The 22,074-nt window shown below is 42.7% G+C and overlaps 2 protein-coding genes across 3 annotated transcripts; one reads left to right on the plus strand and one right to left on the minus strand.

Moving 5' to 3' along the window:
• Positions 1-2,762: 2,762 nt before the first annotated feature.
• On the minus strand, positions 2,763-8,297 carry tmem68 (transmembrane protein 68). The gene is made up of 8 exons (XM_012828007.3): positions 8,184-8,297; positions 7,472-7,526; positions 6,452-6,849; positions 5,967-6,134; positions 5,048-5,241; positions 4,892-4,952; positions 4,651-4,790; positions 2,763-4,563 (listed from the first exon to the last, which is right to left on the minus strand). The coding sequence occupies exons 3-8, from the start codon at positions 6,777-6,779 to the stop codon at positions 4,459-4,461; spliced, it is 996 nt and encodes a 331-aa protein (XP_012683461.1). The 5' UTR covers positions 6,780-6,849; positions 7,472-7,526; positions 8,184-8,297; the 3' UTR covers positions 2,763-4,458.
• A 36-nt stretch (positions 8,298-8,333) lies between these two features.
• tgs1 (trimethylguanosine synthase 1) lies at positions 8,334-21,943 on the plus strand. 2 transcript variants are annotated; one of them, XM_031562814.1, is made up of 13 exons: positions 8,334-8,655; positions 8,769-8,836; positions 8,987-9,132; positions 9,330-10,086; positions 11,843-11,982; positions 12,223-12,311; positions 12,701-12,875; positions 14,298-14,727; positions 15,064-15,228; positions 19,384-19,527; positions 19,910-20,126; positions 20,328-20,406; positions 21,669-21,943. In XM_031562814.1, the coding sequence occupies exons 1-13, from the start codon at positions 8,546-8,548 to the stop codon at positions 21,780-21,782; spliced, it is 2,634 nt and encodes an 877-aa protein (XP_031418674.1). In that variant the 5' UTR covers positions 8,334-8,545; the 3' UTR covers positions 21,783-21,943. The 2 variants fall into 2 exon arrangements, with proteins under 2 accessions (XP_031418674.1, XP_012683298.2); XM_012827844.2 differs by having other exon boundaries at positions 8,335-8,655; positions 11,843-11,969; positions 12,225-12,311.
• The last annotated feature ends 131 nt before the right edge of the window (positions 21,944-22,074 follow it).

Raw genomic sequence — 22,074 nt, forward strand, 5'->3', positions numbered from 1 at the left:
CTTCAGAATATATTAATCAAGTGCCTTGTATTACTATATACCTTGTATGAATCATATGCTTATGTAAGCAGGAACATGGCTTTTCTGTGTTTCTGCGTGTGTGTAACTTAGATTATTAGGTGCCACTTAGTCTGCATATGTACAGTAGCATGTTTAGACCAGAGGTGATAAGAAGGGGCTTGTGCAAAACATCCATCGTTGCAAGACAGGGAGCCTCGGACGTCAGAGATCCACCACGTGGTTATCCCAGCTGAATGCTAAACTTCTGTCTATATAAACCTTGTGTGATGTGTTTATCATGGCTTCACTTTCTGCCTTGTGCTGTGAGTGAGCCCGATTGCAATTGTTGTTGTTTGTCTGATAAATATACTTATATGCAGCTCCGGACCCTGAGGTAACAAGAGTGAATTTTCACCTAACAGTTTTCATGTTCAACAAACAATCTGTATATGTAGTTTTTATGCTAGGGCCATATGATTCAATGTATTTTTCATGTTTAATGTACTATATTCATTCAGAATGTGTTAAATTGACATCTCTAATTTAAGTGGTATGGTATGAATATCAATATTATATCAGTTTTACAATAAACACAAAATTCCTTAAATGTCTACAAATGTACAAAATAAGCACCAGATCACACTGAACAGAAGTCAAGTCCCTTTGAACTTTTTTATTTTTGCGGAATTGCAAAAGTGCAAAATAAATTGCTTTTTCAGTGCATTATATAGAAAATTAAAATAATGGTCTGACAGTTCAGACGTGGATTTCACTCATGTGTGAATTATTCAAATTGTTTACGTGATTTTATTGAGCGAAACATTAATTTGGCCTTTCACCATTAGCCCTAATGGTGACGGTGGTGGTGACGATGATGACGAAACTGCGTGTCGGCGCTCTGAGAGTTCCGAATTCCTGCAGTACTCCAGTATTGCCACAAGGAAACATGCTTACGCCAAGTTGAATGACGAGATACGTACTTTTCCACGTCAAAGATGGTTTTTAATAAATCTGTACTTTGACGTGGATTTGATCGCACGAACACTCCTAAGATCAAATCTGTGCGTAAGAACGTTTTATAAATGAGGGCCACTCTCCTCAGGCACAAGAAACTTACAATAGGATGGCCTTGGGAGTTGAGCATTTCAATACCACACACACACAGTTTGGATCCTACTGGCAACACTGTGTGCCTTTGAGCAATTGCAGGAGGGTAAATCAACAGTTCAGCATTTCCAATATTTATCTTGAACACACTTTGAACAAATGATTGAACTATTGTTCAGGCTACGGGAAGCATTTCCATAATGTAGCTGTGATGGCACATAGAATAGAAAAGAATAGAATAGAATAGAAAAGCCTTTATTGTCATTGTATTTATACAACGGAATTTTAGGTACTTCTCCTATTGGTGTGACGAGGGACAACATATAACACAACAACAACATATAACATAACAATACTACAACTATCCAAAAACAGTAGGAACAGCCCAAAAATAAATAAATATATACATTAAGAGTAGAACAAAGTGCGGTGGCATAGACTAAAGTACTTCAATAAATACATCAATTAATACAGCTTTGTTTATGCACATGTGTAAGGTGACTGAGATGGTATGTGACTTGTAGTCAATAAAGTGCTTAGTGTTTAGTGCATGTCGGTATTTAGAGTTCTGATGGCCGTCTAAAGCAGGGGTGTCAAACTAATTTTAGTTAAGGGGCCACATACTGCCCACTTTGATCTCAAGTGGGCCAGACCAGTAAAATCATAGCATAATAACGTATACATACATACATGTTTAAATCATTGGTGAAGGTTTTTGGATGATTAAACCCTATTTTAAGGTCTTTCTACAATAAACTAGAAACATAAAGACCAAAAACTCAGACATCAGCCCACTGTTTATCTGCCTGGGCTCTCCTCTGCAGATTCCCTCGCAAGCAATTACTGGATCGATTAAAAAAAATTACAAAACCTTTGTACTCATAAACCTCAATATCCTTAAGAGATATTCTGATTCACAACCCTTGAAATTTATTAAGAAAAGCTACTTTTATAGAAATGCAATTTATGTCTTTCAGTAATTTTCACACTTAGCAAAGTCATCCGGCGGGCCGAGCTGGACCCCCTGGTGGGCCGGATGTTTGACACCCCTGCTCTAAAGGATCTGTACCGTCTGCCTGAGGGCAGGAGAGTAAACAGGTGGTGGCCTGGGTGAGAGGAGTCTTTAAAGATGTTATTGGCCCTGCTAAGGTAGCGGGAGCGGGCAATGGATTCCAGGGAGGGCAGTGAGCAGCCAGTGATTTTTTGTGCTGTGTTGATGACCCTTTGGAGGGCTCTCTTGTCTGCTGCAGTGCAACCGGAGTACCACGCCGAGATGCAGTAGGTTAGTACACTTTCGATAGTGGTGCGGTAGAAGGCCACCATCAGTTTACATTCCAGGTTGTTTTTCCTGAGTACCCCATTACATGATGTCTTATAATGTAGACGTGATGGCACATACCCTAGTACATGTTGTCTTATAATGTAGCCGTGATCACATACCCCAGTACATGTTGTCTTATAATGTAGCCGTGATCACATACCCCAGTACATGTTGTCTTATAATGTAGCCGTGATGGCACATATCCCAGTACATGATGTCTTATAATGTAGCCGTGATGGCACATACCCCAGTACATGTTGTCTTATAATTAACACAAATGTTCTGATCCATTACATCACACCACAACTGTTAATGAAACAACACACTCAAAAGATGTATAAAAATAGGTTTTAATTATTCAACATTTCTTGATTTACAGTTAATGCACTGAGGTCCTCAGTAAATAGCAGAGATTCATAAGGGGCCAATACCAAGTTCTCATCGTACATAAACACATCGTTAACTCCACGATATGCACATTGAAGTGTGACCATCTAGCCAGTGTAATGAGTGTGTGCTTCTGAGTCACATATGTATAACTTAAAATAAAATCACAAACATCTCATCGTCCTTCAGAGCATGTGAGGGGAGATATGCTTCTCACAAGAGGCCAAACAGTGTTAGAGTCAGCTTGCTTAACGTGGTCCTTTTACTAGTCGGTCTTCTGCACTGTTGTTACCAGGCGATTCACAGTAAATTGTGAACACAGAAAGTGGCTAGGCTTCATTCAAAAAATATTTAAAACAGGATTTCTCTAAAAAAGCATTTCCCTCATTAGAATATACTTCACTGCACTCTGAATGTGCAGTAGGAATGCAAATTCTGACAGCAGAGCAGAATATACTTGAATCATCATTGTACCACAGTGCCACAATGGCCAGCTCAGAGCTTCATAAAACCATGGCAGTTGACTAGTTCCCCACTGTATTGCACTAGTCAGTGACACAGTGATACAAATGGTTATTTCCCAAGCATTTACAGATGTGACAATATTTTTGAAAAGGGGACAAAATTGGTAGCATTTGTTATAGAACTGACAACTTTACAAATACACCACATGCAAACCTCATCAAACAGCTGATTTTTGTAAAATATAAATGTATTCAAATGTTGTATGCATCACCTGACTGGGAATCATTGAGATTGAGTGCTTTCTAACAGATATAAAATAGTGCATTTATTACTTAATTATTTGGGGTGGAGGGAGGGGGTGAATCAAGCTCAACATGAATTTAACTAACAGGTTGACTCAGTACACTGTATTTTACAATACATTTCACACTGGTAGAGTACAGGTCTGTTTTTCACCAATTCAGTCATTCAGACAGACCCATTTAAAAAACACTGACCTCTTTTTTGAAGTTGGACATTTATAAAATAAACATAAGGCTCTTCACAAAATAAACTGATTTGGCAGTGGTCCTGAACAGATCAAAGTGTGCAAATAAATTAAAGACCGATCTCCAAATGACGACAAACACACACACACGCACGCGCGCGCGCGCGCGCACACACACACACACACACACACACACACACACGATTGCTTAAATTACTTAGGCCATGCACACTAGACTCGGGGCAGCCGTGGCCCTAAAGGTTAGAGAAGCGGGCTCGTGACCGAAAGGGCGCCAGAGTCTGATCCCCTGGTCTGTCAGGGGGAGTGGATACAGAGCACTTCCCCCTTCCTCAAGGTCCACGGCTGAAGTGCCCCTCACCTAAGCCCACCTAACCCCTCAACTGCTCCCCAGGCAGGGCACTGCTGCTGGCCCCTGCTCCTAGTGTGTGTGTGTGTGTGTGTTTATTGCTCTAGTAAAGGATGGGTCAAATGCAGAGGCTCAATTTCACTGCATGTGACAAATAGAATCAGTCATTGTGGTCTGTAGACACACCTTATTAGATATGTGGGTTTGTGACGCATAGACAGCTACACGTTAGGGCTCCTGTGCCATATCAGTAACTTATCAATCCTTAGTAACGATGCCCACTCTTAGTACTGAATTAACATTGATCTGATACATAGAAAGTGACTAGGCTTCTTTCGTCCGTCTGTGGAATCGCTCTAAAAGAGCTCGAAGGATGTTACCCGGGATTTTTTGGTGTTGATCTATAAGTGCTTGCACAGCCTCTTGCACCTGCAAGACATAAATGTTCAAAAATGTTCAAAACACAAGCAATTTCTGATTTATATTAATTTCAAAAAATAAGAGAAAGCCACTCGCCTTTTCTGCCAACTCTGCCGCGGTAAGTCTGGGGTCATATGGAATTGGGTCACCGAGGAAGGTGCGAAATTTTACTGGGAAACCTCCATACACAGGAGCGCAGGGAAAGCGAAATCTTTCATACAACCATCTGAACAATCCTGAAACACACATTAAAAAGAAAACTCATCATCTCTGGTGCAAATCCATTTATTTGTAATGATGAAAGACAATGTGATTGACAGAAAGATAATTGACTCACTTAGTGTTCCTAGAGAGCGAAATCCTTCTCGTACATTCTGTGTAAACATAGGAATTATTGGCTGCGGAGAGAAAAACGAGAGCAGGAATGAAAAAAACTAAATACAGATTCTAAAAATAAATGGTTAAAATCATACGAGTAAAGAACTTCACCTACCACTTTGGAGTCGATGGCCACTTGAGCGAAACCCTTGCGCTTGCCCCAAATCAGGGGGTAGGTCTCGTCACTGAGGAGCGCCTCCCGCACGCCGCCAGGGGAGATGCCCAGCAGGTGGCCGCTGCGCAGGGCCTTCACACACTCCTCCTGCGGCCCGTGGATCACGCTGAACACCTCCAGCAGCAACTTGAAGCCTGAAAGCAGAGACACACACACACATATAAACACACACACACACACACACACACACACACACACACACACACACACACACACACACACACACACACACACACACACACACACACACACACACACACACACACACACACACGCACAAACACACGCACAAACACACACACAAACGCACAAACACACACACAAACGCACACACACAAACCCACACATAAACACACACACATAAACAAACACACACAAACACACAGGTGTGAAACGGCAATGCTTCATTCAGAGAGGGAGAAAACTAACATGAGTGTGGAAATCTTTGAGTAGATATGGAAAAGCCATATAACCAGGTGGTTCTTCTCTTCCCCAACATGAACTGCTCCTGCCTCTTATTCATATTATGTGCATGATGCACACTTAAATGAAATTTGCCACTTTTGACAGCTTTAATTTATATAGCGACAAAACAATAAAATTGACACTAGATCGTTTCAACTTGTCTTGCTATAATGTATTATTGCTGTGCATTCTTTCTTAGAAATAGATTAATCCAAAAGTTTAGGTAGTGTCCTACATTAATATGTATACTTAGTAATGGCAATGATAACAAGAAGAAAGTTATTCAAGTGAATTTTCGGGACAAATGCATGAAAACAATTGTCCTATGAGGACCACGTGGATATTGGAATTTCATCCCCAACACTCTCTAAGAAGACAGACGTTTGATACTTACCAGGAACATTGAACAAGAAGTGATCTGCCACAGAATGACAGGTCCGTCCCTTTCGAATGATTAAACTTGCCAGGAAGTAATAATAATCAATGGGAATAGCCCCGTGGTAGTAGACTATAAGGGCAGGCCCTTCATCTGGAATCTTTTCTAATCCATGTATCTCATAACCTGGAGGGATCAATTCAATTATTAATCATTCAGAAATGTATAAGGAAGCTCAGTGATACATTAACATATCTGTTGACCGTTATGGGATTTTAAACAGTACATATATGGTATAATATGGTCAACTGTAATAACATCCAGATTATTTCTGTCTTTATTCTTGTAGAACCTACTACATATCACAACATGTCCTGTTATCATGAGTGTACACACATTCACACACACACACACACACACACACACACACACACACACACACACACACACACACACACACACACACACACACACACACACACACAAACACACACAGTAAATACCATGCCATATGGCTCCGTGTCCATCCCACAGAGTGGCCAGGGTTTTCCTTGCGCCATCCCACAGGTTGTTGGAATAGGCCTCCCTGAGTTGGATCTTGCGCTTGTATATATGCAGGAAGAGTATGGAGAGATACACGAGGATAACGATGAGGAACGGTAAGATGAAGACGATGGCCAGAGGCGTGAACACCCACACTAGGTACTCCAGGTAGCTGAGGTAGTCCTCCAGGTGTCCCAGCCCGGCCCACTCCTCCCAGACGCGAATCATACACGATATGAAGCCGATGGTGCCATTCCCTGACAGGCAGGATTCGTTCCCATTGGACATGCTGCTTCACGGTTAGCCGCTCCCGATAGATGCTGGGTTGAGCAAGATTACCATCTGCCACCGGGCAGACCTGAAATTTCACAATGAGGTAAGTAAGGTGTACAAGTGTTTTCTGCGGACCATATGCTGGGCGATGGTGTCAAATCAGAGTCAACGGAGTTTGGATTTCGAATACAAATGAATTTATGACACTTGGAACACATAGCAACAAAAAACATGATATCATTTGTTACTGAAAGTTCTAACACTGATTTGAGGTTCGGGAGGAAAGTGTGTCTTTGACCACTAAAAGTGCTGTAGCTACAGTACAGTCCACACCACTGATTTTGTTAATAGTAATAAACAGGAAACATACTGTGCCAAATAGGCTTGATCAGGGTAAGTCTGCCTAATCCTTACTGCAAAAGTTAAAGATCGAAAGTTCCCATCAACGTCAGTGGTGAGTTATGGGTTGGATCGCATTTTTAATACAAAAACGCAGGATGTATTATTTATATTTATTGGTTAGTGCATTATTATTATTGGTTATTTAATCTTATAAGAGGAGGTTTCATACCTGATTAAGCCAATATGACTTGAGGAATTCAATAAGCATATAGCCAAATAGACAACACGTTTAAGTACACCTTTTATCACATTTGAATTAAAAGTGAACAGGTTTAATTAAGAGAATTAACATCTGGTTTACAAACCTTTTCCGGAATGACCGTATTGTTGGACAATACATGCCAGTCTCACACCTTGACCCTAGAAGGACAGACATGGGATAATATTCAGTTCCAAAAGCACCTTGAGACCGGCAGTGATGCAAAATGTCAGAATGTATTTCAGCGGAATGGGAAGGCATTCATGGTATCCCAATTAAAATTTAGACTGAGCCAACTATTAGAGTGTGCAAGTGTAGGTTAATGTTAGATATCGTGACTAACGTTGATATCCATTTGCTAGCCAGCTATAGATAGCTTACTAACGCAGGATGTCAAACATAACCTTTGTCAAAGGACAAACCAAAAATAGAATATAAGCAGCATGTTGATGTTATAATGATGTTTGCTGATAGCATTTTCAGGGACCTTGGTGAGTTTCTTACAGCCAGTGGTGTGTTGCAAATGACCTAGCTAGCAATCGCATTTTGTGCTCGGTAACATTAGTAGATGGCTAGCCTAGGTACCTGTCATCCGATATAATTCCCCACTGCTAACTCCAGCCAACAGTTACCTAACCCAAAAACACTGAAAGTAGTCTTTCAAGCTAGCTAGCATAACATAGCTATGGAAACATTTTTGCAGGAGTGCCACATCCATGAAAAGGTGGAGATCAATATGCCATCAAAATAACGTTTATATATATGTGACAGTCAGAGCAGCACGTACATATGACTATCTATGTATAGAATTTACATACATATTGCTGTCGTGGCGAAGTCGTTCTCCGTTTATTAGACAGTCAACGTCAACGGCAATTTTCTCCTATTTCCCTGGTTTATTAGTCGGTTCTCTATGCATGTGACACAAACAGGAAACAGACGCATATATTATTATATACGCAACTTCCGTTTCTTGGTGTTGCATGTGAAGAAATAACTGGGTTGCAAAGTAGACTGAACGTTTGCTTAAGTTAGGGATGCCCAACAACTCTACACAATCTTTGTTATCTGAATGAGGTTGGAGTATTGGTGTTTTGGTGAATACAGGGTCTCAGTCAACCTCCTCTTTTATGAATGTGTCAAATTACCGACTCTGGATTAGACTTTCTGGTGTTGCAGCATGATTTACTGTAGAAAATGGGATGTAGTGGCAGTAGCTGACATATTTTTCCACCATGATTCAGAGGAGGTCAAGTCTATACATTGTTTATGCTCAAGAGCGTTTGTAAAGTAAGTTGAATTTTTGTCTTGCAAAACCCCCATTCCTTGATCTGAGCTGTATAAGTAACGCACCTTATGTGACTACATTACAACGGTGTTGAGATTTCTTGTCCTGCTTTCAGTGACCGAGAATTGTACCGTTCAGATTTCAAGTCTATCCAAGAAGACTTGATTGACGATACATTTGAAGGTATGTGTTCACATATCTCCAAGCTGCGCGGTGATGGTATGCATGTATGTCCAAATATGTATTGTGCATATTTAGTAAATTACTTGAAATAAACCAGTTTTATTCAGATGTGTCGAAGAGCTAAGATTTTCTGCATTGTTTTTCTTCCAGACCCCGAGGATTATGATGGAGAATCCTCCGTCCATGAGGATTTGTCAGAGGGTGAGGGAAGCAATGAAATGGACGAGGAGAGCAAACTTATGGCAAGCATGGGACTTCCAGTTGAGTTTGGCACCTCTTCTGCCAAGAAAGGAAAAGTAAGTTTTCAAGACAGCTTTGGAGATTTTTTTTAATATGTTTTTATTGAATTCCTTATAGATTGACACATTCATCAATATAGCCAAGCCTAGCCTCTTTCATGGACTTATATTTTCATTCATGGGAATTTATTTATTGTGGATATTTATAAATGGCGCTTGCTGAAGAGAATTTGTTTGAACACCTTGCATTTCAGGGGAGAAAACATGTTCGGAAGTCAATGCCTGCCAGCCAGCCAGAAGTGCTCTCTGATGTCCAGTCTGAACCCGAGGACCCCGAAGTCTGTGTTGAGGATTGTCTTGAGACCCGTGCTCTCTCTGATGCTCAGTCTGAACCCGAGGACCCCAAACTCTGTGTTGAGGATCGTGTCGAGACCCTTGCTCTTTCTGATGCTCCCGAAGAGTCCGAGAGTCCAGTGAACCTGGAAGCCTGGGAGAAGTACTGGGCTGGGCAGGGGGAGGGCCTGCTCTGGCAGAGCTGGCTGGAGAAGCACCCAGAGAGCGACGGCTCCCCAGCAGTGGGCCCCTGGGACTGCCCCGAAACGAGGGAGGAGTGGGAGCTGCACACCAGCCAGACCTACCTCTACTACTGGGAACAGTTCTGCTACTGGGCTGCTCAGGGCTGGACTGCGGAGGGGGACTCCTGCAGCGCTGTGCCTTCTGCCAGTGAACCTCCACTGGATGGAGAGCAGCTAGCAGCCGAAGCAGAAGCCGCGATTGAAGGGCTGGAGCCTTTAGGCCAGGACACTGGGGACACTTGTTGCAGTGGTTTAGAGCAGGGAGATCTAGGTATGGGAGATGTGACACAGCTGGTGGGGGGGCTGAGCTTACAGGTGGGGCAGACGGGCGGGGATGTCAGACAGGGTAGGATGCCCTCAGGAGACGAGTGCGCCAAGGACAGGGGTGATGACAAGAGCCAGTCTGTATCAAGCAGTGGCGGTCCTGAGGCAACAGGTGAGTACAGATGTGGTGTCCTCCACAAAAGCATCCCTGAGAGAAAAATCCAAGCTGCACTGTTTGGCAGATGGCTAGTTTTAACCTTCTCAAAAATTCCTTTTGATAGTATAGTCATTTAAAGGGGAGGTACATCCACTTGTTGATCCCTCTAGCCACCAAGGCTCCTCACCGTGTAGTTTTGTGCTCAAGGTCATAAAATGTATCTAAATGTAACTGCCTCCACAGCACTGGTTGCCAAATGTAAAGCAGAGCTCCATCAGTTAGCTTGCTTTTGTCAGTGGAGAATCTGTTGGCTGTTAGTCTCTTTTACATATCTAAATCTATAACAGGTTAACTTTTAGAACCTACTGGACTACTGCAAAAGATAGTAGAGGTATGTTTCTAGTACTGAATGATATAACATAAAACAACTAAAATAAGTCATATGACAAAACAGAATCCCATGTGAATGTTAAAAAAAAAAAACGAGTTTTTGAGAATTGTTTCATAGAATAATATGCGCTAAAGCATAACCAGTAAGTTAGTTACATGTTCGATTTTATCATTACAAGATTTGTACTGATGTCGTTCTTGCTGGATGCCAACTGCTTCGTAATGGAATATTTGTGAGGTTCACTGGGTGGAGTGTGCCTTCTCCTTCATAGCCTGAGCTGTTTGCAGCCATCTCGGATGAAGTCCGTGTTTAGTCTGTGTTTAGTCTGTGTTTTCTCCATTGGAGGTGGACGGAGCACTGCTGATAACTCATTGTCTCCGTGCCATATGTGGTGGCCTAGTGTCCTATTTAGACTAGTAATTTTTCCTCGCCTGGCTCTTCAGTCTGAAGTGTACAGACAGTTGATGGGGAGTTGGTGCTCTAAAAGGACACAGGTCTCTGAGCCATGGCCTTGATTTACAGCCAAAGTTTGTTTCCTTTGTTATTTATTTATGACAAATTCAGGACAGAGTGAAATATTTTTGCTACAGAATTGATGGAAGTCATCATCAGTGTTTTTGTGGTGTTGTGACATTAATATTGCATCCATAGTCTTCATAAATGCTTGTGTAATTGGTATTCTTCCAGTGCATTGCACAGACTCTGACAAATGTCCAAAACACCAGCCTTTTTATTTTGCTGAAGAATTATTAGAGCACATTTTCACAGTGTTGATGTTATTCATAATTTATACAGATTCATAAAGACATACTTTAATATTCAATCAGTTGAGACAGGCTACTCTCAAAGGACTTCCAAATAGAACTATCTTAGGACGTCAGTACTTCTGACAATAATCAGTAGCCACCAGTGACAGGTGTAGTATTACCTGGTTGTAAGCCATTAAGTAGCATTAATATGTTCTTGCACTTGTTTTTCATGCCCCCCACCCCCAAGTGTGTGTGTTTTTTTCCCTTCCAGTCAAGCTCGGTTCTGTCAGCATAGTTTAAGCTCCACATCAAACAATGTCTGCCTTTGAACGAAAGAGAGATGTGACACAAGCCCATGTATTTTTGATGAGTCCCTCTCTGTGTGTGTGTGTGTGTGTGTGTGTGTGTGTGGGAGGGTGTTGTGAGCATGTGTTTGTAAGGCGAAGATGGCAACCTCATGAATTGGTATACATTTTCCTTCTGTTTGTGAAACCTGATGCTTTGCAATACAGACCGGCTCCTCACGGTCCATGCTTCCATTCCATTGAAAAAAAAAAAAACGGTCTAAATGTATGTTGCACTGGTGAGATGGAGACTAATGTTAACTCTAGAACACGCTGTGCTGTTGCAGACCGCCAAGGACACTCGAGTCATTCATCTGACCGCCCAGCACCGCGAACGCCACATCCACCAAACGGCGAGGATGGAGACGGTGATGATGATCCTCCAGAGAGCAAATGTGCCAAACTGAAGAGGAGGTTGGTTAGCAGGAGAGAAGAGAAGTCGTCCCCTCACAACTGCATTTCATAAGATCTTTCTTGGTGATCCACTTTCATAATTATCTAGGTGCATTTCTGTGATGCTCAATCGAAGAGTTTTTATTCACTCACGCACATGATCTTCTTCCCTTTTCTACATCCATACACTTCAATAGGGAGTTCTTTGATTGATGTGAGTTGTGTAGCCGTGTGTGTTTGTCTCAGCCTGGTAAACTGATTGTAATCCTCCCACAGCCATGAGCTGGACGTGGAGGAGAATCCCCCCGCGACGGCCGAGGAGGCCTGGGCCCTGCTGGGTCTGAAACGCAGCGCAGAGCACAGGTAACGCCAACCAGCGGAGGAACGGCACACACTCTCACACACTCTCCCTCCCCTCCATGAGTATTTGGGATTGTGGGATTCCATGTGGCAGGCTTTGGGAATAATGGCTCTACCCTCCAGCCTTTCTTTAATTTCTCACTCTCTCTCTCTATCCCTCCCCACCTCTCTCTCTATCTCTCCCCACCTCTCTCTCTCTCTCTCTCTCTCCCTCTCTCTCTTTCTCCCACCTCTCTCTCTTTCTCCCACCTCTCTCTCTCTCTCTCACTCTCTCCCACCTCTCTCTCTCCCACCTCTCTCTCTCTCTCTCTCTCCCACCTCTCTCTCTCTCCCCCACCTCTCTCTCTCTCTCTCTCTCTCTCTCTCTCTCTCTTTCTCTCTCTGTGAATTAGGTTTGAGAGCGTGCTGAAGTTCAAACGAGGCCAGGAAGGCCATGCAGGCTGGAAGACGGAGGGAAGCAGGAAGCATCCCAGGAGGAAGAAAGCAGCCTGTAAGATCAACAAGCACACCTACTTCCCCGAGGCAGGAGAGGCCTGCCCACCCTCCAGGAGCAAGGCCTTGCATAAAGTAAGTCCTGATGCTCAATGATTTAAACTATGACTCTATGTTTTTATTATTGTTTTTCTGTCTTTTTATTGTGTTTGTTGTATTTATATAAACAGTACAACAATCAGGTCAATTCGCAGGTTCAATGTTAGATGTGATTAAGTCTCTTGTTTTTATTCTGTTCTATTCAGTTAAATTTGAGAGGGCAAGTGTTTGGTTGCGCTGTCATGACAGTCAGAACAGAACATTCAAGCAGAATGTGTGTGCTTTTAGTTGTAATTGTCTGAACGGTGTCTCACCAGTCATCATCAACATTCGGTATGTTGCTCGCAGGTCTAATTGCTCACATGTGTCTGTCTGTGTGTAAGGGCGTGTGTCAAATTTAGATGAAATGCTGTGTCAGTGTTGTACACAATATTCGTGTGTGTGTGTGTGTGTGTGTGTGTGTTTGTTGCCGTTTGTGCACGGAGACCAGTGCGTCAAACAGTAGCCCATGGGGCTGCCTTGAAGACAACTTGAGCGTCAGAGACGTTAAGGCCTGTGTGTGCCCCCCCCCCTCCAGGAGGAGTGGATGGGCAGTGGAGTGGGAGAGAAGCCAACTGCCTCTACTCACACAGCTGCTCTCCCACTATCACTCCCACAGCCTGTCACACTGCATCTGCTCCACGCACTGCTCCATTGAATGGGGAGACCCATCACCTAACAAATATCAGACAGGATTGTACAAACACACCAGTGCTTTAAGCTGCTGGAGGCGATGTCAGCATTTCTTGCAAACTTCCAAAAGATTTAGTTATTTACTGCAAAACCCAGTGCTATTTTAATATGCGGTGCACTTGCAAAATAATTGGCTGACAGGGATACCCATCTCTAACGGTCTGCTGTGATTGGTTAACACAGTCGGGCGTGTTGAAGTTATTGATTCCGGAGCCCAGAGTCCCAAAGACACTTTGTTTCTCAAAACACCTTGGCTACATTGGTCAGAGCTGTCAGAATGTAGTCAGCTACCTGGTCTTTAAAAACACATTATTCACACCAGAGGAGTAAAAAAAAATAATGAAAGGCCACCTTGTCTTCTCAGTGAAGGATGAGGGTAAATGGATGCTACCTTTCCGGGGGGAGGTTTATTTAAATGTTTAGGTAAAGATTGATCACACATTTGTTATTAACATACTTTTCATATTTGTCAGGTGTTTAACTGGGGTTTAATACTAAGAAGTGATTCTACTAAGCTCAAGTGAAATCAAATTGCGGCTGTGTAGGAATTGTGTAGAACATGGGCATCAAATTAATCATCTGGTGTAAGAATAGTTTCCCGGGAGAGCTATTATCTTTTCAGAATAGAAACATGATCCTTTCTCTCATTCATTCTCATGTTGAATTTTTGTGAGAATAATATTTAGCTTCTCTCTCTCTCTCGGTCTCTCTCAATTTATGTTTCAGGTTCAGAACTTCTTAAAACTAGTTCAGAGTGGAACTGAAGAAGATAACAGAGTTTCCTCAAAACCTGAAGCTCTACCCGAGGAGCTCCAGCAGCATCCTGCCCCCTGCCCCCCTCCGGCTCAACATCCTGGGGAAGAGCAACAGCACAATGCCCCCAGCTCAAGGCTGGAAGACAGCCACTCTGACCCACATCTTCACAAGACCATTCAGAACTTCAGTGAACCAGAACAGGAGGAGGAGGAGGAGGCGGCGGAAGAGGAAGAGGAGGAGGAGGAGGAGGAAGAAGAAGAAGCGGGGGTGGTTGAAGGCAGGATGCAGAGAGATGAGAACGCCCAGCCCATGAGAGAGTTCTACAGCCTGGACATCCCAGATTACCTACTCCCTGATCCTGCTGCCAACAGTGAAGAAGAGTGGGGCACTCCTGGCGGTGGTAAGTTTCACCTTACTCTGAAATGCTATACTGTTTGAGAGCTTGGCAAGGCCTGAATGAGGTGGACCAGCCATCTAGGGTTACCAGGGTTTCTGGAGAGATCCTGGCATCCTTTTTTTGCATGTCAGGGGTGCCCTCAAGCTAGGAACTCAATCTGCAGCAGCCTGCCTAGCAAATGGTGTTTCCCATTGAATGACTGTTCAAGTCCTTCGAGGCCTGAGAGGAGACCTACACATATATATCCAAACAAGATTAATCCAAAATGGATTTGCTCTGTATTTTTTGTGTTCATGTGAGCTTTGTATTTTTTCATCACCTTGACCTACATTTCCACAGCGGAGAAAGTGAAGCCTAATAAAAAGAAAAAGAGGAAGGCGAGGAAAAGACGGGCAGATGCTGACATGCCTCCTGAGATTGCAGCAGAACCGGAACTAGCCAAGTACTGGGCTCAGCGCTACCGGCTGTTCGCCAGGTTTGATGAAGGCATCAAGCTGGACCACGGTGAGTCGTCTCTTGCCTTGGTATTGCACTTACACCCTGGCCTAGCTCGGTGGCACCAGCTTTTTAACTAGGGAGCTACAGTTTTCTACCCTAAAGAGATCATCTCAAAACCGTCTTCTGAAAATTCTGGATTCTAAAAAAGATTTGGGGAGTGGTTTTGGTGATGACAAAAAGGGGAGTGGTTTTGGTGATGACAAAAAGGAGAACACGCAGCTAAAGTTGATGCTGTCCTCTTAAAGCCTGTGACTTTGTTGTTCCCTACAAGATGTTATACCACAAGCTGTTCTCATGTTTTGTGTGCTTACTTTGGTCTACATAGCAATTCTAATAGGGGTTTCCTACACCACAGTAAATGCAGTGAAAATGTCCCTGCTAACATGGTTTTACCTGGAAGAGAAAGCTTCATAGTGCAGTTGACCTTCTAAGAAAGGTCCTGTGGTCCACCAGTGGTAAATGTTCTGCGTTGTCATGTACGTGTTACTTCCTTGACCCTGTTGACATTACTGGTGAAGTTTTAGATAGAAGGAGTGAAAATAAATTGCTGACATATTGTGTTCAGAATCCTCTCCGCAAGATGTCAGATATATGCTTGATTAATAGTTTTTTTTATATTCAATTTGACCAAAACAACGTACCTGTGTATCAGAACTCTGAAGGGTACGTCAGGGTAAATGTAAATGGTGCCGTTTCCGAAAGGGAGAGGCTCAACATAATGTTGTTGTCAGAGTGAGGCGGCCGCATGTGTTAGGACGGGTCTGAGAGAGCCTGGCTTGTTGGCTTGTTGGCTTGTTGGCAGGCACGTTGTGTGTGTGTGTGTGTGTGTGTGTGTGTGTGTGTGTGTGTGTGTGTGTGTGTGTGTGTGTGTGTGTGTGTGTGTGTGTGTGTGTGTGTGTGTGTGTGTGTGTGTGTGTGTGTCCTGTCTTGCTGTCTGTGGGGGAGAAATGTGCTGACATCAGTGAACGCTCGCTCTTTCGGCCCTTGCATGACAGCACATTCCCACTGGAGTCAGCGTCTCTTTTCTGGAAGATGTTTTTCGGTGTTCTTGCTTCTTTTCTTCTCTGATGCAGTGGGGGAACAGTGACCTCCAGAGTAGGGGTCATATACTGCCCTCTGTGGAGCTGTTCTCTGATGATTTTAAAGGTACAGTGTGTAGTTTTGAGTGAAATCTAGTGGTGAGGTTGCAAATTCGCTACTAATAGATACTGCTAAAAACTACTACCAAGTTAAGCTTCATCCAGGCATAAGAGGTGAATTTATCTATTCTAGTGGTCCAAGATGTTTTTTTGATAAATGTCATTTGATAGTTCACTTCTGTACTGAACTATGATCTAGACCTTGTTCATATTCAGAAACAAAAGTTCTAATACACATATTGCAGTTTTATATAAAAAATTAAGTGTACAAAACTTTGTTCTTGTCAGATAGCTGAGCGGTCTTGGTTGACGTCCAGCAGTAATACTGTAAATGTGCAACATTGGTCTTCTGTCTCCTATGTTGTCTTTTCTTGTACAGGCCTTGTTTTGTATTCAGTGTATTCAAAAAACAACTTCATTTGTGTTTTTGACTCAACTGAATTGCTGAGTGGTGTATATAGTTGGTAGTCAGTTATATGTCATAATCTATATGCAGAGAGGGTGAAGCCTTATAAATAATCTAATAATAATATGAGCAATAATGTAAGATCATTGTTTTGATCATGTCTTTAGGCTTTGCTTATTTGTAAGAGATTAGGGCATGTGAAACAAATCACACAGATACCCTGATGTGTCTGCAAATCAGTACCATGAAATATTTTCCCAGGAATCTCTGTCTGGATTCTCCTCCATGTTAAGCCTAATGTGTTTTTAATGAATTTTTCTGTCTCTATCTCTCTCTCACAGTATAAGTCATTCTCAGAGCATTTGAAATTCTGTTTGAAAAAGGGAGATCTGAGCCTTCATAACTACTCACTTATTCATACCAACAGAGATGCTAGTCGTTTTCATGGTCTCTCTCTCTCTCTCTTTTTTCTTTTCTTTCACCACTGTTTTTCCCAGTGTGTAGGAGTGGTGTAATGAGAGAAGGCACAGAGTTACATTTCTGAGCAGTGCTGACCGTGCTGCATGAGTAGCTTTAAACAGCCATTTTATAACCATGAGACCCTCTGACTTCAACATCAGTAACATGAGGAAGCAGACGGCCTGAGTGCAGTCATATCTAAACACGAGGCTAGGGGTAACTCATGCTCGATCAGGAATATTGCCTTGTAATATAGAAGGGCTGCTTTGCAACATGGAAAGTACAAAGGTACATAATGCAAATGATTTTGTCTATGGAGCTCAAAAGGAGTGAGTGCATAACAGCTTTGAGCTGGTTGGAATGTCAAACCGACTGCGACTTGTCCAGAGTCACCCTGAAACATTCTTTCAAATATGTGTTTGTTTTTTCCCCTGAAATATCAATCACAAAGTAACCTTGAACAACTGAAAAACAACAAAGAAAGAAATTCACGTTTCTTGTTATGTTAGGCTAACCATAGTTAGCTAAAAGACTCTTAAAAGACTCACACCAGCGATAGTGCAGAGGGGCGGACGGGTGGACAGCCCAACAGGCAGTAGTGCAATAGGGCTTTTGTGATGAGCTTCATACTCATCTACAGTGGTATTAACATCTCTACTCTCAGACAACAGCTCGTCATGAGCCTCATACTCATCTACAGTGGTATTAACATCTCTACTCTCAGACAACAGCTCGTCATGAGCCTCATACTCATCTACAGTGGTATTAACATCTCTACTCTCAGACAACAGCTCGTCATGAGCCTCATACTCATCTACAGTGGTATTAACATCTCTACTCTCAGACAACAGCTCGTCATGAGCCTCATACTCATCTACAGTGGTATTAACATCTCTACTCTCAGACAACAGCTCGTCATATTTTTGCCCATTCGGGGCTAACCTCGCTGATCTCTTAGGGGCTTGAGAAATGATTTCAGTCAAGTGACTTTGTGCTCCAAGTAGACGTTTTTTGTACAATTGTATAGGTCAGCTATTTACATAGATTAATCTTTATGTGCTCTGTTAGATGTGGTTTATTCATTCCTACTTCTGTTTAGCAGTGAGTACTCCAATAGATCATTTTTCTCCTATAACAGATAACAGAACTCTAGTAATAGTATTTTAACAGTGGACCCTTACCAAGTCGGGTTTGTTGACACTAATCTATTACCACATTTACCCATCTACATATTTATAGGGAGTGCAATTCACAGGGCATTGGTGAAATTTGATTTCAAGGGCTGTGATTTTTTTCACAAGGATGAACATTGATAACGTTCTTCCGGGTATCATTTTAACATCGGCGCTGTGCTAGATTGAAACGGTGCGACCAAACTGGAGGCTGAATTACTATACATTTTGGTTCCTGCCCAGTGAGCGTTACTTGGGCAGGTGTTTTATTCTCGGTGGAGAGGGAGATGCAGGAGGCGTGAAAGCGTCAAATGTGTTGCTGTAGCCCAAAGCAGATGGCGCTGAACTCCACGGAGGAGAGGAGGGGAGGAGGGGAGGAGGATATGGTCTATTAAACCTCCGAAAAGAATGGAAAAAGAAGTCTCAGTGTAGAAACTGAGCTGGAAATGTTTTTTTTTTTTTTTTTTCATTTCACATGCCTAGATGTGACTTTAAGAAATAGATAACTGGGGAGAAGTGTTTAATTATTAATTCATGTGTTAGTATTACATTTATCTAAATGACTGAAAAGTCATACTTTTTGCAATGTAAAAATACAGACTTTTTTAATTGCTTCATCCAAGTAGAGAGGGGTAAAATCAGTCCAGACACCACCGGTGGCAATCTTCACTGTGTCAAAATACTGACGCAATGTACAGTACCCAAAAACTGGGGAGGAGCCAGGGGGATGGTGTCAAGCAGATGAGGTAATTGCTTTGGTCGCTCTGTGGCAAATGGGATCGCAGAGGTACAATGCCCCCTTGTGGCCATTATATGCTTTGCATTACAATTCCGCATCGGCACCGTTTCAGCCTTGATAAACTGCTTGCCCCCTATTGGTGTGAGCCCCTGAGCACTGCTGCCTACAGACGCATCACCCTGTGTGAGTCTAGGTGAGTGCTTTGGCCATGAGGCATCGACTGAATATCTTTCTCTCCTTCGACAGAGGGCTGGTTTTCCGTGACCCCAGAGAGGATTGCTGAGCACATCGCTCTGAGGGTGCAGGCCAGCTTTCAGTGTGAGCTGATCGTCGACGCATTCTGTGGGGTGGGAGGCAATGCTATTCAGTTTGCCCTCACTGGAAAAAGAGGTAAGGCTCACGCTGGTTGCAGAAAGTTTTTGTAAGATGTCTAGCACTGTCGGTTCAGTGTTTCAAATGATTTATTTTCTTAGTTTTATAGTTGAGCATACAAATTCATAAAAAAAAATATATAAAAAGAAGACACTTTGACAGTGTTGTGCTTTAAAAAAAAAAAGGAATTTAGATCACAGTTTATACAGGCCAGGACCAATTGTCTAAGAAAGTGGTCCTTTGGGGTATTTGGGTTGTGTATCATCTAGTCCTCAAACAGATACATATGATGCACAAAACATTGTCAGCCTCAAGCGTAGTCTGTTTTACTGTCTGTTCAGACCTAGCTCATATTCTCTCTCTCTCTCTCTCTCTCTCTCTCTCTGTCTCTCTCTCTCAGTGATAGCCATCGACATTGATGGAGGCCGGCTGGCTCTGGCCCAGCACAATGCGCAGGTATACGGGGTGGCCGATCAGATCGAGTTCCTGCAGGGTGACTTCATGCAGCTGGCCCCCAGCCTCCAGGCCGACGTGGTCTTCCTCAGTCCGCCATGGGGCGGCCCAGAGTACCTCAGCGCAGACGTGTTCGACATCAAGACCATGATGTCGCCGGACGGATATCCTTTTATTTTGATTCTCTTCGCACCGTTCAGGGTTCTTCGATGTGTTTCTCAGATGTCAGTGTTCCGTCGGTTCCATGTAGTCAGCAGTGTTCAGTGGATCGGTTTAGGAATAGAACCCTTTTGTTGTCCTTCTTGCTGCTCTTGTTGATTGAGCATCGCTGGCTTTTCATGTCTTTTTTCCTTAACTGTCTCTACATTTGAAATTTTCAGGTTGTCGAAGTTGATATCTGAGAATATTGTGTATTTTCTCCCTCGAAACGCCGACATGGAGCAAGTGAGTTACAAACTTCCTCTATTTTCAAAAGCATTCTGGGAATTCTGTGTGCATCACACTTATTACCATGCTCTTGTGTGTGTGTGTGTGGGTGTGTGTTTGCACGCTTACGTTAATGTCATTTCACCCTCCATGGTTTCGTCAGCTGACTTCTGTGGTCATGCACACTGTGGTCTGTATGTAGACCGTATACTGGCCACCTGTGTCTGTGTAAAGGGCCTGCATGACTTTACCTCGGCTTACAGCAAAGACAATTTAATAAAAAAAAGGTCTTTGCTAATGTTCAAGATCTATGAAATGTTGACCATTGACTCTCTCACTCACACTGATTGATTCGCTGTGTGTGTAGCATGTGTGTAGCGTGTGTGTGTATCTGTATCTGTGTCTGTGGTTTTCGCACCTCTGAGGTGAGGCCTGGTGCTGGTTGTGTTCCTGTAGTCAGTTCACAGCAGTCTGAGCTCTGCAGCGTAGCCATAAGAGAGCTGTGGGTAGAGGTAGGCCTATATTCTACAGTGTGTTAGGTGACTGTCTACATCAGATTAATACAGTGGCTCATTTACCTTGATATGCGTGTTATCTTTTCGCATCAGAAACCGTATCTAGTCTGTTCATTGGTTACATTGTTAGTTAAACAAGCAAATTCCATGTTTGAACTTTTGAACATGTTTGAGCTTATTTCTCTCAGTTCATACAGCACAGAGAGGTCCTCGATTCCCATAGATAGGATGTGCAGCTTTCAATGGCTGAAAAAGTAAACCGTGTGAATTATACCTTTGCTTCCTTTCAGAGTGTGTGTGTGTGTGTGTGTGTGTGTGTGTGTGTGTGTGTGTGGCGTGTGTGTGTGTGTGTGGGTGGGTGTGTGTTTGCACACTCATGTTAATGTCATTTCACCCTCCATGGTTTTGTCAGCTGACTTCTGTGGTCACGCACACGGCCTGTATGTAGACCGTATACTGGCCACCTGTGTCTGTGTAAAGGGCCTGCATGACTTTACCTCGGCTTACAGCAAAGACCATAATTAAAAAAAAAGGTCTTTGCTAATGTTCAAGATCTATGAAATGTTGGCCATTGACTCTCTCGCACTCACACTCACATTGACACTCACACACACACACAATGCAATACATTCTGTTCTCCTTAAGAAATACTTTTAGGGTTCTTTAAGCAATAATATATTTGTGGACTTGCCAGTTCAGGTCATGTTTTATTGACATACGATTCAATATGGTTTATAACAGTATAATATGTCATTTTTGTTTTAGATTGCCTCTCTGGCTGGTCCTGGAGGAAGAGTGGAGGTGGAACAAAACTTTCTCAACAACAAACTAAAAACGATAACAGCCTACTTTGGTCATTTAATCAAATCTGACTCTTAGTTTCTGTTTAACAGTTTCTTTTAACAGTTCATCTTTTCCATCATGCTCTCTGTTGGTCTGTTTTTTAATTTATTTTATTGTCCCATTTTTCAATATTGAATTTGTACTTCATACCAGTATTTTATATTCAAATTAAACTTGCGACTTGTTCTTGGTGGTTACATTGAATCTGGGTGGGACTTTTTAATCCTTTTTTTATATTTGCTAATGGGCCTCAGAATAGTTCCTCACTATTCACTTGTCATCCATATGTCACATTTATCAGTTGCAGTCTTGAACCTATACATTACCA

This window comes from Clupea harengus, chromosome 25, assembly GCF_900700415.2.
Source record: "Clupea harengus chromosome 25, Ch_v2.0.2, whole genome shotgun sequence".
Taxonomy (NCBI): domain Eukaryota; kingdom Metazoa; phylum Chordata; class Actinopteri; order Clupeiformes; family Clupeidae; genus Clupea; species Clupea harengus.